Genomic DNA, 21,730 nt, shown 5'->3' on the forward strand with positions numbered 1-21,730 from the left:
TAAATCTATAGAATTTTTAGATATTACACTTATAGGTGTGCCTAGTCTGAGAGGGATTGAAACAAAAGTATAAACAAAACCATCTGCCGGTAATACCATTTTAACAGCTGACAGTTGTCACCCCCGGCATACTAAAACCAGTATCCCTTTTGGTCAGTTCCTGCAATATAGATGTAATTGCTCTACATTGGAATATTATGATGATCAGTCTATTGTTCAAAGCAGAAACTGATCAATAGAGGTTATTCTGTAGATGTAATTGAATCGGCTTATCTTAAAGCACGTTCATGTGACAGGAATAGTCTTTTTTCGGGAGCAAAGTACTCTAACAAAAAATTCTGATTGAATGGTAATAAGGACAAAAACAATCCGATTTATTTCAGTACGGAGTAAAGTTTAGAATATAATGATATTTGTAAAACAATACATAAACATCTCCCAATATTGTATAATGATCCCATAATGAAAGACATTTTGTCCAATAGTCAATTAAAGTTAGTTTCTAGAAGATCCTGTACCCTGGGAAATAGGCTATCGCCCAGTATGGTCTCCAGTCCCATTTCTTCTCCTTCAGACAATTGGTTATCCACAAAGGGCACCTACAAGTGTTGGAAATATCCCTGTAAAACATGCAAAGTTATCTCAGTTAGCTCTGAATTCATGTCTAATATTACAAAGTATTCAAAAAGCGAATGTATAACGATTGCTGCAGTAACCATGTAATATATCTATTGGAATGAAAGTCACGCTTGAAACAATATGTTGGCCGTACAACCTGCCCCCTTAAGGATAGGATAAGGGAACATTTAAATGTCATAGAAAAAGGTGACCCTAAATCCCCTATATCAAACACTTCAAAACATGCAGCAGATGGGGTACTTGGGATCTAGGTGCCAAAATTATTGAGAAAGTACACAACCCACTAAGAGGGGGAGATCCACTGCGCCTTTTAAACACCCGTGAGGCTTTCTGGATATTAACTCTACACACACGTAGTCTGCATGGCTTAAATACTAGATTTGAGATCTCCCATTTTATATGAAGTGATTAGTCATTTGCTTAATTGAAGTAGAAGAAGAACTTTTGATTTATTTATAGTCAATTTATTAGTCGTTTGCTTAATTGAAGTACAAGAACTTTTGATTAATTTCTATACACTTTGTTATTATCTTATAATATTTTTAAAGTAACTTTGTATTTATATTTGACTAGACAACCCTTTTGAGTGGATAGAAACATTAATGTCGATTTCATCTATGTTGAAATCTAATTACCAAACTCTGCCACTGGGGGTCACTCTGGCATCGGACTATTTAAACTGTTTCTATGGTATTTGTTTTATGCTCATGATTAAGGGCAGCTGTGCCCGAAACTCAATGAGCTAGCCATGCTACGTGTTTTTTATATATGGATTAAATAAAGATTTTCGTTTTTTTAGCTAGGTCTGGTGTGTGGAACTCCACTATTCTCTTCTCTACTATGTGAGATTGCAGGCCAATTTATTGATGTGAAACTGCCCCCTTTGTGGTATCTTTACCCTCAAGGATATTTGGTAGATGTTCTGCGAAAATTACAAAACATCAGGGTAAATAAAAATACATTACTAGTCACGTGTGATGTTACATCACTATAAGCGAATTATGAATTAAACATAAAGCAGGCATTACAGCTTTTAAGTCCTTCCTTGAAGGTGAGAGTAATTATGCAATAGATAACAGGACTTTTCTTACAGATCTTTTAGAATTCTGCTTAAAACACAACTATTTTGTTTTCAATGACAAATACTATTTACAAGTAACCGCAATGGGGGCCCCCTTCACGCCCACATATGCAAATTTGTTCTTCGGATGGTGGGAGCAAAAAAAAATGTTTTTGCTGAGAAGACAGTGGACTTGCTATATTGATCAATGGTTATGGTATATTGAGGATCTGCTTATTATATGGGTAGGTTTGGCTAAATCTTTACAACAATTTTTCAATGCTTAGAATGATAACAACTTGAATCTCAAATTAACTTATACTTATAGTGTTCACAAATAGATTTTTTGGATATCTCTATAATAAAGGATAAAGATGGCCTCCTCCAGATTCTTTCTATAGAAAAGAAACTGCAACTAATTCTACCATGCATTTCTTTTGTTAAGAAAGCCATTCCAGTTGGAGAATTCCTACGAGTTCGAAGAAATTGCTGAATTTATTGTTTTAAAAAAGATCACGTGAATTATCAGATAGACTAAAAATACGTGGTTACAGTAATAAAATTATTAAAAAAGGGGAAAAAAGGGCACAAACTTTAGGCCCTAAAAATACTGCAAATTCTGAAACTGCGAGATTTATTACAAATTACTGTAATTGGTGGGATACCATCAAGACTATTCTAAAAAAACATTGTCGAATACTGCATATAGATTTGCGATTACGTGATCATATTGGAGCTTATCCACAGGTTAATTCAAGACGTGCCCCCGATTTACAAGAATCACTTTAATAACAGAAGAAACTATCACATTCCCAGAATTGCCCTAAAGGTACATTACCATGTGGATCATGCAATATATGCCCATATATCAATAATATCAAAGAAATAGAGGACAGATATGGTACGACACATTACCTTAAACAATGGAATAATTGTAATACTGCAGGAGTAATAAACATTGTCACATGCCCTTGTGAATCATATATTGGGAAAACAAAAAGAACTTTAAAGAAAAGGATTTCTGAACATATATCTAGCATAAAATCCACATATATTACTTTAAGTAACATGCAATCTCAGGGACAATCCAATACAGGAACAGATTGAATAAACTGAAAAGAGTGACTCCTTTAGGGAATAATTTTTATTTACATCATGAAGGAAACCCTGATGGAATAACAGTGACAATCTTAAAAAATATTTCGCTAGGTATCAGAAAAGGCAATTTAGAGCGAACACTTTTGTCTAAGGAATGCCGATGGATCTATGAACTTATTACTTTGACTCCATGTGGATTGAATGAAAGCTTATCATTACATACCTATATTGGTAGATAACAAAAAGTTTTTCACAGATATGTGATAATCAATGTAATATGGTTATGACTTTAGGGGTGTAATATTGTTTTGTTTATAGCTAAAGTTCCTTGATTAATGTGATTAATTTGCTCTAGGCCAGGGGTCCCCAACCTTTTTTACTCGTGAGCCACATTTAAATGTAAAAAGAGTTGGAGAGCAACACAAGCATGAGAAAGTCCACGGGGATGTCAAATAAGGCCTTTGATTGGCTGTTTGGTAGCCCCTATATGGACTGGCAGCCTACAGGAGAGTCTGTTTAGCAGTACACCTGGTTTTTATACAACCAAAACTTGCCTCCAAGCCTGGAATTCAAAAATAAGCTCCTGCTTTGAGGCCACTGGGAGCAACATCCAAGGGGTTGGAGAGCAACATGTTGCTCGCGAGCTACTAGTTGGGGACCACTGCTCTAGGCATAGAGTAATAATTGCGCTCAATGTTGTTATGAAAAAATAAGCACAGAGCAACAAAATCATGGCAGCATAATAGAAATCTGTATATTGCATTCTATCGTTTTAGTTACTCCCTTATAGAGTTGTCTTTAAAACATAAACTCCAAGGGGATCATGCCATGGTCACTGTTCACTAAATGCTCACACAAGAAAATACTAATAATGATAAATTCAGTATTGTGGCCTTTTGTAAATTTTAATGGGAAAGAGATTCTCAGCATCTTCTCTAGGCTACCCATATAGCCAGTATGTGTAAGAAAATAGCTTTTTTATTTTGTAATACTTGTTTGATTTCATTATATTATTAAGAATAGACTCTCTGAGTCTGAATTTTCTAGTAGCTGGCAGAAAATGAGGACTAGATTATACCATATTTTTATTTATAAACAACTGCAAATAGAACTTTTCTATGCAATGTGTTTTTTGCACCACTGATAACGCAAATATACTACAGGTAGTAAATGCAAATAATTAAAGACAATCAAAAATAACTAAGATGTCCAGTGATTCAAAGTGGCAAGTGTGTGATCAAATTAGTAAACAGATCTAACTAAAACTTATCAGCAAACTTTACCCACTGAGAAAACTATCTGCTATAGAAATGTAAAGTAAACACTGTTATTGATAGAATAGCTTTGCACATTGGTACCTAGTGCAACTTTCAGCATTTTTCCAGAAGAGGGCACTAAAACTCCAATTAGAGAAAAGATTTGGTAATAATATGAGTTCTCGGCTGAAGTGTAGATATCTAGAGATTATTTGCTTAATTAATTTAAAATTAAAGTATCTGAGCAAATGACAAAACAGAAAAAAAAACTGCAGCTCCTGCATCCACAAATTAATAACTAGAGAATTCTGAGAAATGTTTTTTTCCCCCAAAAAAAGCTCTTCTAAATGTAAAAACGAAAATCTAGTTAATCAGTACACGGCAAAAAAACGCCTCTGGTAACTTAGAATTTTATTTTATAACACGGTACCACAGTTTTTGTTTCATATTTTAACACAGAAATTCTGCCCTGCTAGCGATGCAGCCCCCCCCCAGACCCACACTGACGCTAAAAATTGAAAACACGGAGCGAGAGGGGGGGCTGCTAGGTGCAAGTTATACATGTGGCTTGTATTAATTGCACAAAGAGCATGGGCAAAGCAAAGAAGGAGAAACAATAGCAAGAGATAACACTGCCAGCTTGAAAGGCAATAAAAAGCTACACATAGCTATTTAACAATTGTTTTGTCATGAAATCAGGGCCGTGGCCAATTACAAGAGGAAGCAGAAATCGGAAAGTTGGCTCTGATATTGAGCTCTCAGCACTAGCGTTGCACCCCCTTGATCCCTTTTCATCATAAGTTCAATGAATTGAGCTTGTGTTAAACTTACTTTTTGCAAATAGTTTTTAAAAAGAAACTATCTTTTTTTGCAGTTTCTTAGGCTAAGCAGGGCAAATATTGCTACAATATTAGGAGTGGCACAATCTACAGTTTGGTACATCCTGAGAAAGAAAGAAAGAAAGAAATAAAGCACTGGTGAACTCAACAACGCAAAAAGACTTGGACGTCCACAGAAGACAATGGTGGATGATGGCAGAATCATTTCCATTGTGAAGAGAAACCCCTTCACAACAGCCAAAAAAGTGAACAGCACTCTCCAGGAGGTAGGCATATCGATATAAGTCTACCATAAAGAGACTGCATGAAAGTAAATACAGAGGGTGCACTGCAAGGTGCAAGCCACTCATAAGCCTCAAGAATAGAAATGCTAGGTTGGACTTTGCTAAAAAACATCTAAAAAAGGCAGCACAGTTCTGGAAAAACATTCTTTGGACAGAAGAAACCAAGATCAACCTGTACCAGAATGATGGCAAGAAAAAAGCATGATCCAAAGCATACCACATCATCTATAAAACATGGTGGAGGCAGTGTGATGGCTTGGGCGTGCATGGCTGCCAGTGGCACTGGGACACGTGTTTATTATCCATGATGTGACACAGGACAGAAGCAGCCGAATGAATTCTGAGGTGTTCAGAGACATACTATATGCTCAAATCCAGCTAAATGCAGTCAAATTGATTGAGAGGCCTTTCATAACACAGATGGACAATGACTCAAAACACAGCAAAAGCAACCCAGGAGTTTATTAAAGCAAATAAGTGAATTGAGCATGTATTTCACTTGTTGAAGACTAAACTTCGGACAGAAAGGCCCACAAACAAACAGCAACTGAAAGCCGCTGCAGTAAAGCCTGGCAGAGCATTAAAAAGGAGGAAACCCAGAATCTGGTGATGTCCATGAGTTCAAGACTTCAGGCTGTCATTGCCAGCAAAGGGGTTTCAACCAAGTATTAGAAATGAACATTTTATTTTCAGTTTCTTAATTCGTCCAATTACTTTTGAGCCCCTGAAATGAAGTGATTGTGTTAAAAAAAAGGCTTTAGTTCCTCACATTTCTATGCAATTTTTTTGTTCAATCCACTGAAATAAAGCTGAAAGTCTGCGGTTCAACTGCATCTGAGTTGTTTCATTTAAAATCCATGGTGGTAATGTACAGAACCAAAATTAGAAAAAAAAGTTGTCTCTGTCCAAAGATTTATGGGCCTAACTGTATATAAGATGGAGAAGGGCTAGGAAATGGCTAAACAAGACTTTCTGTGACAGGCCCAAATACACAGATGCATATATAGCAAAGCATGCAGCAACTACTATAACAGGCAAAGGTGATTTTCATGAAATAATCCCCTAAACTAGCATTTCATACTATTTACCAAGGATAAAATGATATAAAGTTTTTTTTTTTCTCTGGCTGGCATCCAGTCCACTTCAGTCTCATCAGGCAGCCATTTCCCTCCCTTGGCTGCACAGCACACATCATTTCACTGCAAATGTGAACTTGCTTTTCACCTCATTTTCACAGTCAAATACAATTAGTGGAAAGAGTGGATTAGAGGCTTTGCTCTTTCAGCACAAAACACGAAAATGCCCTGTTTTTTTCCCTCAGTATCCTCACATTTGTAACTGTAATAAAACAGACTAATATCTGAGCTACGCAATAAGTCACACTTCACAAATTGCATTGGATGGGAATGTCTGAACCCTCAACCTGCCAAAGGATAACGCTTAGTAACCCCAATTATTCGTTTCCTCGACTGTACTACATGCGAATGTTTGCTTTTTTTTTTTTTTTACTTCATCGTGTGAATTGTAGTAATTCCTCTGCGGATGTCTATGACTTTACTGTTGTTCGCTAAATTCTCCGGTAAATGTAGAAACTAACTACCCTTTAAAGTATTTAGTTCAAACACTACGGAAGCCTTTGCTTCCGGGATTCGGCAAGAGCCAATCTAATCGCAGTGTTTGGCGCGTGTATGTGTGACGTCAGAGAATTAGTGCAGGTGGGGATCTCGGGAAGTACCTTGTTGAGCGGCCTCAATTCGCCAGTGAGTGGGTGACTTTGGCCAATTATCTCTGCACAGGTAACCGAAGGGACAGTTTTTCTATGAGTTTTTTTTATTTTATTCAACGCTGACAGAAAGTGCGAACGTAAAACATTTGTAAAAAGGAAGTTGAAAAAGGCAGCGTTTCTTTTGTATTTGTTATTTCCTTGAAAATTGTCCTCTAGTGGCGCAGGCTTATCGCGGGTTTGTTTTGCTTTCACTTACCCTTTATTTCTTTCTCACATTATTATACAGCGTGTAGGTAAGTGTTTGTCTCGGTCGTGTGGAAGATATTATATAGTAAACATGTATTGCCCTGATGACATATGGTTCCTGCGCTTACAAATGAGGCGGCTTCATTACATTTTAATGGGCTCAGCCATTAGTTGGCTCTGGAAAAAAATCTTTCTATATATATATATATCTCTTTTTTTTTCCTTATTAATAACATTGGGATCAACTATGATTGGCAACCCTAGCCATTAGCCTGCGTCAATCCCAACCTTACCTGCAATTTGTCGACTTCAGTGAACAGCCCCGTTCTGCTTCCTTTGTTGTCTCATCCACATTATAACGCACAGATATGTCTTTGGGTGATTTTGACACACAGGAGGATAACCTTTGTTTCCCAGAAGTCTTGTGAGTGCACATGCAATATGATTCTACACTTCCATGTGTAAAGCATGGTAGAAATGCCATATTTTTGCTAGGGAGGAAGTAGAGGAAGTCACCTGTGTTTATAGGAAATACATTTTACCACAGTTAGTACAAACCGTAGTATTAGCCATTATGTAGCAGTATATAACCCACAAATAGCAACACTCAATGGTTGGGAACAGGGCTGCCATTAGAAATCACTGGGCCCTGTACAACAAAAGTTTCTGGGCCCCGCCCACACTGGCGCCCAAGCCCCACCCCAGATCCCGCCCACTCCACCCAAGCCCCACTCCATCCTGCCCAAAGACCACACAGACATCAGCGCTAAAAAAGGAACCCCCCCCCCACACACACACACAAGTTATAAAAAGCTATTGATGGTCAGGGCCCCCTTATAAGTTAAAAAAAACATTGGAGCCAGGGCCCCCCTTACAAGTTAAAAAAAAATTGGGGCCCCAAAAAATATTTTTTAAAAAAACATTGGTGGCAGGGGCCTATAGAATATTAAAATAATACATTGGTGGCCAGGGGATTAAAACACAAATTGGTGTTCAGTAGAGTTGAACTCGTGGCTTCAGGACTTCATTTTCGCCTCCTTTAGTGACTTCGGGTTTTTTCGCCGATTCGGGCTTTGCCTATTTTCGTAGCTTCAGGAGTTCAGCTTCAGCTGTTTCCGTGGCCTTGGGTCCTTCGGCACTTCCGCATTTAGGCTCTTCGGGATGGCCGCACGGCTTCGGAGCTCTCAAGGGGGGCCCGGCTCTTTCAAAACTGCAGCAATGCCGGGCCCGGGACACTTGTCCTCCCCTGATGGCGGCCCTGGTTGGTAAGGAAACTCACCATTTTAAGGGAATTTTTCTGAACCCAAACAGTAGTCTTAGCCTTTATGTACGTTATATAACCCACAAATAGCAACATTCAAGGGTTGGGAAGGAAACTCATGGTTTTAAGGGGACCACAATATAGCAAAATAAAATTATGGAAACTTAAAATCTAGGAATGTAAAATTGAGGTTTCATTGAATGTAAAAAAAAAACAAAAAAAACACAGTAAGACGTAGGTGACAGATGTGACATCACTATTATTCAAGAATGCTGGGGAGCTCAGTTTTATTCTTTTTTTTATCACCACCTGCAGCCTACCTGACTACCTCCACTGGGCCCCCACAGATCACCTGTGTAGTCAGGAAATTGGTGCTTTTTCTAATGAAATCCTCCTTGCAAACGTGCAGTCCCCCACATATGGGATGAGCTCATGATGCAAGCAGCCATGTTAAGGCAAATAATGATGTGTCTCAATTTCTTATTATGCACTTGATTGTGATGTAGGTTTGGTCTAAGCCTCCACCAACTGTACAGCATACGCACATAGCAAGGAAGCTGAGGCGCTCTCAGTAATGAGCAGCTATGTTGGGATTCACACATGCACATAGTGAGTGAGTGCACAGCTCTCTCATTATACAGGGATGCAGGATCAGTACATACATTCCATGATCCTACATACATATGCATAATGAGCAAGTGATAAATGCCCATCACCATTTCACCATTCCTTAAGATAACCCACCTTCACTGACTCACATTAGGAAAGAATTCTTTGCAGCTCTCTATTATATTGTATAATTATACATATCTTAAAGTTAAAGGAAAATGATGCTCCCAGAATGAATACAATTTATATTATTTTAAGTGACCTATTAAATAATTTTATCATACTGAAATGTATATTTTAATATTGCCCTTTTTGTCCCTGTGGTTTGGGTTATGTGAGACAAACCACTAGGGAAATCAGAATCCAAGAACACAAAAGTAATATCCTCCCATTCTAAGAGGTTCCTCTGCTTTCCAGAGAATCAGTGCACCACCCACTTTAGAAAATGTTATGGGTATCATGTTTTCCCTTTAATCTTTAAAAGCCACCGTTTTAACAAAAGCTATAAAAGATTAAAATGTATATATCAATCTGTAATTCTATCAATTCTTACTAAGTTATATCAGGAATAGTGATGTGTGAATTTGACATGCTTTGCTTCACTGCAAATTCACAAAATGGCAGCAAATTTTTTTTTGATGCGTGACAATTTTTTTCACCCATTTTAGTATATGGGCATCCTTTACGTGGCGAAAACTGGACTTCAAATGAATTAAAAAAAACTCCAAGATTATGGAGGCTGATTATGATGTTTTGTCTTTGCAGGTCTTGAAGAGTATAACACCAGCAGTATAGCCAAATTAATATAAAGGTAAGAACTATATTGATGTTATATAGCATTATATGTGATGCCTAATCAACGATATGTGTAAGCTTAATTGAAGATCTGAAATGAGTTTACTGTTCCTAGGTAGGCACGGTACACATACAGAACTAATCAAGGTCATTTTTCTTTTAAGGAATACTATATATTTTGCACATAGTTTGTTATCCATTGATGATTTTGGCATTTTGCTGTTACTGAACACAGTAAAGATTGGTACAATAGTATCACACTATGTAAAATCAAGTCTCAAACTTATTGAACCATGTGTTAAAGGGGCAGTTCATATAAACTTTTTAGTATCATGTAGACCGTGTTATTCCAAGGCCATTTACATTTGGTCTTCATTTTTTTTTAATTTTTTTTTTTAGCTTTTTGGCAGCTCTGCAGTTTTAGATGCTGGCAGTTATTTAGTTGCTAGGTTTCATTTTACCTTAGCAGCCAGATTTATATATGACTGGAAGATGAATAAAAGAGGGTCTACAAGTAGCATTGTAAAGGTTAACCTGGCTCTATTTGCTCTCAGGCACGCAGACAAGAGTTTTTCAGGGACTATGGATTCTATGCATACTAGTATTTACAGAATTTCTTACTTATATATAAGGTATACATATTCATTTTTGTACATTTTCTCTGTTCATCCCTTTGGAATATTAAATATAAAATGTAATAAGTTGCCCTGTTCTATACATACAAACCCATAACCTGAAAGAAAGGGTGTAATTGTGACTGTGCCTCGTGCTTTTATATGGTCATGGAACTCCTCGGTGTGTGTGTGTTGGAATAGGAAAAAAAGTTATATCTTAGGTTAGTTCCCCTTTAAATGACAATTCGCTACTTCAAAGCGTGGAAAGTATCCTGCGTGAGTTCCCCTTTAAAGGACCAATAAATCTTCCAAGCATGCGTGTGTGTGCTTATTTCAGAAGCTTCCACCAGATCTGGCAAGAATGCCTACTTATAAGGTAGTAGATTTTGTTATTGCATATAATAACCGCTATTCTCCCCTTCTCCTCAGCAGCTCCGTTATGCTCCAACATAGAAATACAAAGATTCCATAGCGTAATACTGTTTTAATATTAAACATTTAAAAATGTGGTAAAATGTTGCACTCGCATTTAGTTTCCATAAATATAATCATCCATAAGTAAACTTTTTAGCAGGTTTCCCCCGTTGGATCTTGGATAAGAGTATTGCTGGCATCTCTTTCTCCCTCGTGGCTTTTTCCTTCAGCTCACCATGATGTCCCTCCTGCCTGATGGATCTTGGGGATGTTTGGTTATATATAGTATAAATTCACCTTTCTTGGACGTTTGTCAGTTTCCCAACTTTCTCAAGGGTAGTGGAGTGCTGTATGTGATCAGCTCTGAGATCCGCTCTTAAAAATAATCGAATTTGGGGCAAAAAAACATTGTGGGCAGAAAAGGAAATTGAAAGTAAAATGGACAATGTCATGTAGAATAAGTCAGATGTCTGTCCTGCTGCACCCGGAAGTCCCATAGCATCAAGATAAGAGGATGTAAAAAGATGACCACCATATGTTTAAAGAAAGACTGCCAAAAAATATAAGTTAAAAATATTAAAGCCTTCGCAGCAAAAGAAAATCATAACATAAACAGACATAAATCCAAACTTTGAAACAAATCTGTTATTTTAGGCCAGGGGTGTCCAAATTTTTGGCTTCCCTGGGCCACATTGGAAGAAGAAACATTTTCTGGGGCCACACTCGAAATACACACAAACACTAACGCTAGCTTTTGACTGATTTTATTGTAATAGTAAAAGAAAAGAGGGTATCATAAACCTAGTGAGATTTTTGGCATTGTGTTTGAGAAACTAATTTATCAATATCTGGTTCAATGGAAGTAGTTGCAATTCTCAGTGAATTCTCAAGGTGCTCATCAATTTGGTTCTAATTTTACTCTTAGGGGCAGCTTTATTAAGGGTAGAATTTTGAAGTAATGGGAGTTTTTTTAAACTCTCATAACTTCGAAATTCGAATAAAAAAAAAAAATAGGTTCTAGGAAGTCCACCATAGGCTAAAACACCAATTCGGCAGGTTTAAGAATGCAAATGGTTGAAGTCGAAGTTTTAAAGAGACAGTACATGATAAATTTCTATATTCAAGTAGTCAAATTATTTTCAAATTTGAATCGAATTTTGACCTATTCGATAGTCGAAGTACACAAAAATAACTAGAAATTTGAATTTTTTTACTTCAAATTTTCACTTCGACCCTTGATAAATCTGCTCCTTGGTAAAAAAAAAATACTTGAAAAAAGTTGCTCACAAATGTAGGAGCTGCATATATTCCTAGCATAGCGGGTGATCCCGCTGATGAATGCCTACCTGCCTTTGTGAGTAACTGTATGCTCACTTGTTAACTGCTTTTCCTGCCACACACCGCACATCCCATGTAAAATTGAAAGCACACAATTGGCAACCACGCACATACGCTCTCTTTGCGTGACATTGCAACATGACGTTCCCTAGATTGGCAGAAGTTCAAAGTGGGCCACATTCATATCCATCCTGGGCCGCATGCGGCCCTCGTGCCGCGGGTTGGACACCCCTGTTTTAGGCGTTAATATTCACATAAGCGCCATCTATTGGTTAAATTAAGCATTACCGAGTAATCACCATCTGTTGATTATGATAGGAATTACTGAAGAGAACATTTGTTGGTTATAATGAACATCCACATCTATGGATTATTCTAAAGAACTGCAATTATACAAATCCTTAATACAGACAAATAGTCATTTGGAGTAAAGGATATAATGTATAAATGTACATTAATGGACATAAGTTCATAAATACAAAAATAAAACATTGATTTAAAGTATGACAGTCTGATTATTGTGGAAGGGAAAGGATTTTTATATCATAAATCCGATAATTAATACAGGTATAATTATTTCCAATTTAACATATAAGTTATTTAATGTGTAAAACCTCAATTGAACACCTGCTAGATCACTGTTATGTACTTAAAGGTGTTTAGACAATATTATCTCCAGATATTGTATTAGTATTTTGAGAGAGTTTACGTGGGCCAATATATCATTCAAATTAAGAGCTTCTGTGAATGAAGCTCTCTGGAATCCAAACATGATTGTAAATATGGATCAGACTTTATATCCAATATTACATGTAATACAGAACATGGGATTACCTTTATTATTAAATTTCTTTGCAAGTGAATTGTTTGTATGAATCCTTGTACCCATTTTATATTTATCCATGGTATTCTCAATCCTGTATAGATTTAGATCAATGGTGGACATATTAGACCTAATGTATTTGTCTGTTTTTAAGGCATGTTTTATAGCTTTATCATTTAACCAGGTTTTATACCCTATTTTAATAACATAGTAACATACTGATTTAGGTTGAAAAAAGACACACGTCCATCACGTTTAACCATTTAACTCTATTTTAACCTGCCTAACTGCTAGTTGATCCAGAGGATCAAGAGGATACTGGTAAATAAAGCATTAGAGAGATGATTATATGATCCCCTTATATATTTATACATAGTTATCATATCACCCATTAAGCACCTCTTCTCCAGTGTATACATCCCCAATTTGGCCAGTCTTTCCTCATAGCTAAGATTTTCAATACCTTTTATCAGCTTAGTTGCCCTTCTCTGTACCCTCTCTAATACAATAATTTCCTGTTTGAGCACTGGAGAACAAAACTGTATCGCATATTCTAGATGGGGCCTTACCAGTGCTCTGTACAGTGGAAGAATAACCCCCTCCTCTCGTGACTCAATGCTCCTTTTAATACAGCTCAAGACCTTATTTGCCCTTGTTGCTGCTGACTGGCATTGCTTGCTATAGCCAAGTTTATATCTACAAGGACTCCAAGGTCCTTTTCCTTCATGGATTTGCCTAGTGCAGTCCCATTTAGAGTATAAGTGGCTTGGATATTTCTATATCCCAGGTGCATATGTTTACATTTTTCAACATTGATTTCATTTGCCACTTAGCTGCCCAGTTTGCCAAGTATCCTGCATCCGGGATGGAGTTAATAAGATGTTTTACAAGTATATTGGCTAGGGATGCACCTCATCCACTATTTTGGATTCGGCCAAACCCACAAATCCTTTGCAAAAGATTTGTCCGAATACCGAACCGAATCCTAATTTGCACATGAAAATTAGGGGTGGGAAGGGGAAAACAGTTTTTACTTCCTTGTGTAAAAAAAAAAATAAAGTCACGTGATTTCCCTTCCTGCCCCTAATTTGCATATGCAAATTAGGATTCGGTTTGGCCAGGAAGAAGGATTTGACCCAATCCGAATCCTGCTGAAAAAGGCCTGAACCGAATCCTGGATTCGGTGCATCCCTAATATTGGCTTCTAATTTATTAAAGTGTGAAATACAATTCCTTCTCAGCCTCAAGTACCCCCCCCCCCCAAATGATATCTGTCATCGATATAAAATTTATTGATGAACAGGTTTGCACGCCACTCATTGGTGGGGCCAGCTGTAAGTATGTTTCCCATAGGCAGAAAACAAATTGGCGAACCTGGTCACCATTATTGTTCCAGAAAAATGCCAGCAGCACACTGAATAAGGTTGAAATAGTGTTCAAAGATGAAAATTTATTAAGCGCATATGGGCTTAATACATTTTCATCTTTGAACACTATTGCAACCTTATTCAGTGTGCTGCTGGCATTTTTCTTTTTCTGAACATTGATTTGACCCGGTGACAGGAGTAGGTCTCTCAGTACAGCACCTGACACTACAAAAGTTTGATTTGAGGAGGTGAGCGCTTAATAAAAGTGAGTTTGACCATTGTTCCACATATTTGGAAATATCAGTTAGCATATACTGAACAATCTAAAATAAAATCACTTTGCTTTTAAAGGGCTTGTCCACCTTCAAACATTTTTTTTTAGTGTTTTCAGATAGTTCACCAGAGTAAGATTTTTTCCAGTCATTTTCTATTTGTGACCATTTTTCTAATACTGAAGTGTAAAGTTTAATTTTTCATCTTCTTATGTCTTCCTTAAGCAGCTGTGGTAAGGGTGGTCGCCGAAACTGTTCTAAATTGATACATATAGTTGATACTTTTTAATCTGCTAAACAGAATCCCTGAGTTTCATTAAAGACAGCTGTTATAATTTATACAACAGTTGCTAATCCACTGATTCTGCTGAGAAATATATCAACTAAATGTAGCAAATTGTAACAGTTCAGAATCTAATAATGCAGTAAACCAACTAAAGTAGAGTTTTACAGTCAGTGCCTGGGGGTTACATGTAAACAAGATGTATTTAAATAGATAAAGTTACAAGGATGATTTTTTTTGTAAATATTTTTGTGAACTTGATATTTCACATTTTTAAGTTTAGATGTAATTAAAAGATTTAATACATTTTATGAGTATTTGAAAACTGATGTATTATAAGGATTGAGCAATGATTATTTTGTGTATTTTCTCCTTTCACACAATATACAGACCAGTTGTAGTGGTTTGAGATGTTCATTGGATGCCTGGAAGGCATTACTGTTTTTATTAATGTTATTCTCAGGTAAGTTGAAGACATTTGTCGAAATCTGAACACCCCGTGTCAGTAAAAACATTGTTTTCCCAAATCATTTTTTTTTTAATATATGGCTTTAATGATGCAAACCACACATCACTGATGCTAAAAGTCTCTTTGTTCTTTCCTCAGGCAGAGGATTGCCAACGCCAGTGCCTGTGTGACATTTACGACTGAACTGGTACTGCTCGTGCCTTTCCACCCCAATCTTGCCAGCCAGTCTTGTCAATATAATTCAAGTTAAACTGGAGAGGAACGGCATGCACAATTCCATTTCAGTCCTGAATTTCCTTATTGGGTTCCTGCAAAATACGTGATGCTCCGCTTATTTGTATCTTCAAAACGGAATATTTTTTTACAAAAAAGAATATTTTAAAAAAAATTCTGACAGGGGCTGTTCAAATTTGGACAACTTGAAGGTACACATTCTCTTTAAAGTAGAAGAAAAGGTAAAATCAGCCGGGGTATATGTCAGGCAACCCCAGTGTTTACAATCGCTACATTGGCCCCCAGGCCGGGGGTACTTTTTTTTGGACCCCCAAAGCTATTTAACATAATAACATAGCTCTGACAGTAATGTACCCTGTACCTGTGTATTCTTCAGCAAAAAGTTTCAAGGCTAGTAATCATAATCACTATGGGCTGTCTCACAAATAGTCCCCCCTACCCCCCCCCCTTGTGCTTCTAACATTTTAGAGGCAGAAATAAACTGAAGGGCATTTTGTGCTCTTTAAACATTAAGTGTTTAATAACACTCTGGCAGCTAATAAATGAGTAAAGCACCCAACTGATTATTCTGTGTGTGCTGCTCAAATTTGCAATACATTCTGATGCATTAATTTCCTTAGAATAACATGAATAAAATCTATTATGAATGAATTCTAAGTTTATCATTAATAAATTAAGGACAATGTTAGCAAATGTGCAAATAAAATGTATAATATACTTTTGTGCTAATAATTTTTTTCGTTAGACTTCTTGGAGTTATGAAAATGCAAAACTCAGCAGGCAGCAATAATTGTGCTCATATCAAAAAGGGTTGCAGTGTTATCTACTTTAAACTACTGTACACATGCAGTGGGGCTAAATTGGCAAATCGTTCCGTTTTCATATAACAAAAAAAATGCAATACACAGTGTGCCTCTTACTGATAACCATAAAACATCTAATCTAAAAAATATGGTAATTTCTATTTGCTGTTCTTTTAACACTTAAGAATAGTACAGCTCTTTGAATCAGATGAGCTCTTTTCTTCCATGAGTTTCAATGAGCCATTTTTAGTTAAAGAACAGTCCACAGCTCTTTTATAAACTGGCAAAGAAGTTCTGTTTTGGTGAACAGGGGCAAATAATCCACTCACCCTGTGATAAAATATCATTGTGTCTTGCTTTCTGTGTTTATCACATTCAGAACATGCAACACTTTCAACTCAAACTTTCAGTTCTTCACTACTGTCTCACTTAAGAGGTGTAGTGTTGTGCTAAATCCCTACTAGGGCTGCCACTTTTCTGCCAGAGCCTAACTGGCCAATGATTTAGGAGAGGAGGAGGGACTGAGATGGGCAAGCAAATTACATGGGGTGGAGTTAGCACTCAATCTGGGCAAGACTTTGACAAACTGGGTAGAACTATGACGTGGATGACCAGCTAAAACCAAATATTCTTGAGGAGACAAGATTGAAAGGGTGTAGGCGAGATGGAGGTGGTGGGAAGTAGGGATTACAAATGTATTGCCAAATTCTTTGCCGGTAAATTTATAAACCCAGCCTGGCTGGTATTTTACCATCTAGGCTAGTGAAATAGCGACCAGGTGGCAAGTCTATTCCCTATTTATGCATGCCCTACAATAGTCAAGACCCTGGTCTCAATCCATTAGAGATATGGAGTGCATTTGTCATCCTTTTAACTTAAAAACCAGAAGTACTTTAAATCTCAAATAATACTGCCGGAAATCTCGTCAGAACAGTGTCCAGCATATTAATGTTATGTTACATAAAACAAATTCTAAACCATGACTAGAAATAAAGAACCCAGCTTTATGCAAATATCCATATACACATGGATCACAATTCAGCACCTGGAAACAAATATAGAAGTAAACTTAGATCTACAAAAGGGGAAGAATTATACTGTGGTAATTTCAGAAATGATCTGGGCATCAAAATAGCCAAAGTGCTTTGCAGAACTCATGTAATTTACAACATACAGGGGGTTATTTATCAAAATCAGAATTGATCTGATTTATCTAAAAAAAGAAGTTCGACCAAACTAGAATCCAAGATTTGACCTTATTTTTGTTTAAAAAAAGCACAATTTCATTGGATTGGGGAAAAACTCGATGAAATTGAGCGAAACCCCAAATCATACAATATGTTTGGATCATTTTCCTGAATCAAATAGGTTTCAGATTTTTTCAGGATGAATGGGGCCTCTCCCATTGATTATATACAACCTCGGCAGGTATGAGATGCCCGATTTTCGGAATCTGAATATTTCCATCCTTCGAGGTATAATAAATCTCGAAAAGTTTGATTTTGTTTTCACTAAAAATTCGAATTTTATAGTAAAAAAAAAACCCTTACATTTTTCGAGTTTTTGTCATTCGTACTTCAATAAATAACCCCCACAATGTGTTGAGTGCATCTAAACATAGAAAGTGCTTGGGGCAATCAAAGTTCCAAATTACAAGAAGTCTATCTTCTATAAAACAGTACATGTATAGGACCTATTATTCAGGATGCTTGAAACCTGGGGTTTTCCAGATAAGGGATCTTCTAATAATAATAATAAGATGGTTTTGCTTCCAATAAGAATTAATTATATATTATTTTGGATCAAGTACAAAGTACTGTTTTATTACAGACAAAAAGGAAATATTTTTTTTGAAAAATTGGATTATTTGATTATAATGGAATCTATGTGAGACTGCCTTTTTGTAATTCAGAGCTTTCTGGATAATGGGTTTCTGGATAACGGATCCCATACCTGTACTATGTCCTTGATCCTAACTAAAATATAATTAATCCTTATAGGGGCAAAAAAGAAAAAACACGCTTTGGGGTTTAATTAATGTTTAAATGATTTATTAGCAGACTTTTAAATTATCTTTTAGGCATGGAGATCCAAAGTACTGAAAACCCCTTATTCAGAAAACCCCAGGCCCCAAGCATTCTGGATAATGGGTCCCATACCTGTACTGAGAAGTAATTTGTTTTTGGATCAAATGATTATCCTACAGTTGTTTTCAGGCACTAAATGGTGACTGTGTGAATATATGGCCTGAATATGTTTGCAAGCTACCATATATATCCCATCTAGAAAAATAATTGTCTGTAAAATACAAACCTGATATTTAACTAAACATGTGCTTCAACCTTAATTTTTTGTTTTCTTTTTAAGCAGGAAAAAAAACGTTCCTTTTGGGGCCCAAGTGAAAGCAGACCTTATAAACTTGCAGTAAATGGCTTTCCCTGGAGAAATGTACAAACTGTTAACAGCTTTTGCATCACTGTTCTTTATGTTACCAGTAGCTGAAGCAATGGACGAAGGAAATACAATTGCCTTGCTACTTGGAGTAGTGATTACTGCAATAGGATTCTGTGCATGTTTAGGATACTATGCAAGAAAGAGAGATGGACTTCACTAATAATTTTCAATAACATGACAAATTGAAACCGATGACTTCAGCTTTTGGCTCAGAATTAATAAACATATAATTTTTACAATGCATAATATTTTGTATGTAGAAGAATAGTACAACATGTTTTTTTCATATGCTAAAACTAGCCAAAGTAAAACAACAACAACAAAAAGAAAGATATAATATGGGAGTTTTTTTTATTGCCTGCTTTTTTCTTTTGCATATTAGATTTCTTAGTTCTTTTCCTAACATCGCAGTTCTTGCTGCTGTGTATATGGTAAGCTATTCCTGAGAATGCTCTGGTACTGTATATAAAATTACTACCATATGATACCATAACATTTTTTAGTGAGGATGGGAGTGCTGCAGGTTTGTTATTTTATAATGGCCATGAGCAAGAGATGTCATTTTGTTATAGATATTTGCCTTTATTGTTGTAAAGAATATAAACAGAATTTTTGCATATGAAATATATTACTTTATTTGTTGTTGTAGTAAATTGCTTTTTAATCTATTTAATAAAAAGCAGCTACATTCATAAAGTGTCCCGTAACAAAAATACTGAACATAAATAGAAATCAATATTAATTTTTTTGGAATTTTTTTAAAAATCATTTTATTTATTGCGAAGATAAATGAGCTATTGTGGTATATATTTAATATAGTCTCCCAATACCATCTTGATTGCAGTTAATTGCGTTACTGTCACGGGACTATAAGACCAGCTCATCAAATAAGTATAGAGAATGAAACACGCACCTTAGAGCATGTCAGGGGCTATTCACCGTATCTGAACTACCCCCCTGCCTTGTTATTCCAACATTATTATCATAAAAGAAATACACTTATATCACTAGCTTGAGAACGAACTATACCAAATAAGAAGTAAAGATTATTGTACATTACAGTTATGTTCATGAATATTTAAGTGTTGTTCACCTTTGAGTTAATGTTTAGTATGCTGTAAGTTCTGAAACCATTTGGATTTCATATTTTATTTGAGTTTGTTGAGTTTATTTAGCTTTTTATTCAGCAGCTCTCCAGTTTGCAATTTCTGTAATCTTGTTGCTAGGGTATGAATTACCATAGCAACCATGCATTGATTTGAATAAGACACTGGAATATGAATAGGAGAGGGCTTGAATAGAAAAAAAAATAATAGAAAATAGCAATAATAATAATGTAGCCTTACAGAGCATGTGTTTTAAGATGGGTTCAGTGACCTCCATTTGAAAGCTGGAAAGAATCAGAAGAAAAATTAAAATAATTAACAAAAAAAAAAGACCAGTTAAAAAGTTGCTTAGAACTGGCCACATTATAATATTCTAGAAGTTAATTTAAAGGTGAACCACCCCTTTAAGGTAAGATTGCATATTTACTGCATATTTATATTTTATAGTTTGGAGAAGCTATTGATATAATTTTGAGTTAGAGTTGGGCTATACAACTGGAAGTTCATGAGCCATTTGGGTTCCAGAGAATTTCATGGACCCATTCCCCCCCCCCCCAGTTCAATACTTTTTATTTCTGTTTCCTCTGTGATAATAAAAAGTACATTCTACTTGATCCTAATTGGGTTGTTGGGTTCATTAAGGGGGTTATTTACTAAAATCCGTACTTTTCTCATTTTATTAAAACAAATTTGACAAAAAAATTCCCATCAACAATTTTACCTTGTTTATCAATAAAATAACTTCAGAAAAATTTGGTGCAGGAAAAGACTCAATAAAACTGTGAAAAAATTTGAGACATACAAATTATAGGATTTGATGCCCGAAAACCACAAATCGCAGATCAGGATATCTTCCGGTTGTAAATGAGACACATGCCATTGACTTCTACATGACCTTGGCAGATTTGAGATGGAGCATATATGGATTCAAACTTTTCGCAGTCTCAAAGTATAATAAACCATGAAAAAAAAAAAAACATTTCCCCAACCAGAAAAATTAAGATTTTAGTAAATACACCCTAAATGTTTAAATGATTTTTAGCAACTTGAGGTTTGGTGATCCAAAAATATAAAAAGATTTCTTATTCAGAGAACACCAGGTCCCAAGCATTCCGTATCCTATACTGTACCTGTAGAAGAGAAATTAGATATGGGGCGTGTAAGTCAGTTAAAAGTAGGCACAAATTTCCTTACATATGTTAATTTTATGTTGGGTTTACTACAGATGCAGGAGAAAGTTTAGTACACTTGAGAGGGGCACTTCATATATAGAAGATATAGTTATTTACAACATTTAAAGGGATACTAATATGGGGGAAAAAAAATCAAAATTAATCAGTTAATAGTTCTGCAGAGCACAAGTCATGTGATATCACCCCCTCCATTTCCCCCCCCAGCAGCCAAACAAAAGAACAATGGTAAGGTGACCAGATAACATCTCCCTAACACAAGATAACAGCTGCCTGGTAGATCTAAGAACAACACTCAACAGAAAAAAACCCATGTCCCACTGAGACTCCTTCAGTTACATTGAGAAGGAAAAACAGCAGCCTGCCAGAAAGCTTTTCTCTCCTAAAGTGCAGGCACAAGTCACATGACATGGGGCAGCTGGGAAATTGACAAAATGTCTAGCCCCATGTCAGATTTCAAAATTGAATATAACAAAATCTGTTTGCTCTTTTGAGAAATGGATTTCAGTGCAGAATTCTTCTGGAGTAGCACTGTTAACTGATGCGTTTT

At 36.2% G+C, this 21,730-nt stretch overlaps 2 protein-coding genes and 1 long non-coding RNA gene across 4 annotated transcripts in view; 2 read left to right on the forward strand and 1 right to left on the reverse strand.

Moving 5' to 3' along the window:
- Positions 1 to 357: 357 nt before the first annotated feature.
- On the reverse strand, positions 358 to 7,792 carry LOC108713116. Its single transcript, XR_001935111.2, has 2 exons — positions 7,442 to 7,792; positions 358 to 620 (listed from the first exon to the last, which is right to left on the reverse strand). It is a non-coding gene; the product is annotated as an uncharacterized LOC108713116 (long non-coding RNA).
- Positions 6,881 to 19,574, forward strand: gpr85.S (G protein-coupled receptor 85 S homeolog). Of its 2 annotated transcripts, none has more exons than XM_041588548.1 (3): positions 6,881 to 6,972; positions 9,784 to 9,829; positions 18,801 to 19,574. In XM_041588548.1, the coding sequence occupies exon 3, from the start codon at positions 18,859 to 18,861 to the stop codon at positions 19,042 to 19,044; it is 186 nt and encodes a 61-aa protein (XP_041444482.1). In that variant the 5' UTR covers positions 6,881 to 6,972; positions 9,784 to 9,829; positions 18,801 to 18,858; the 3' UTR covers positions 19,045 to 19,574. The 2 variants fall into 2 exon arrangements, with proteins under 2 accessions (XP_041444482.1, XP_041444483.1); XM_041588549.1 differs by having other exon boundaries at positions 6,885 to 6,972; positions 18,798 to 19,574.
- LOC121393077 (probable G-protein coupled receptor 85) overlaps positions 6,896 to 21,730 on the forward strand; it is a 67,934-nt gene continuing 53,099 nt past the window's right edge. The window contains exons 1-2 of the mRNA XM_018255883.2: positions 6,896 to 6,972; positions 9,784 to 9,829. The gene's annotated coding sequence lies outside the window, so the exon portion shown is untranslated. The remainder of the gene's footprint in view (positions 6,973 to 9,783; positions 9,830 to 21,730) is intronic.

This window comes from Xenopus laevis, chromosome 3S (assembly GCF_017654675.1).
Source record: "Xenopus laevis strain J_2021 chromosome 3S, Xenopus_laevis_v10.1, whole genome shotgun sequence".
NCBI lineage: Eukaryota > Metazoa > Chordata > Amphibia > Anura > Pipidae > Xenopus > Xenopus laevis.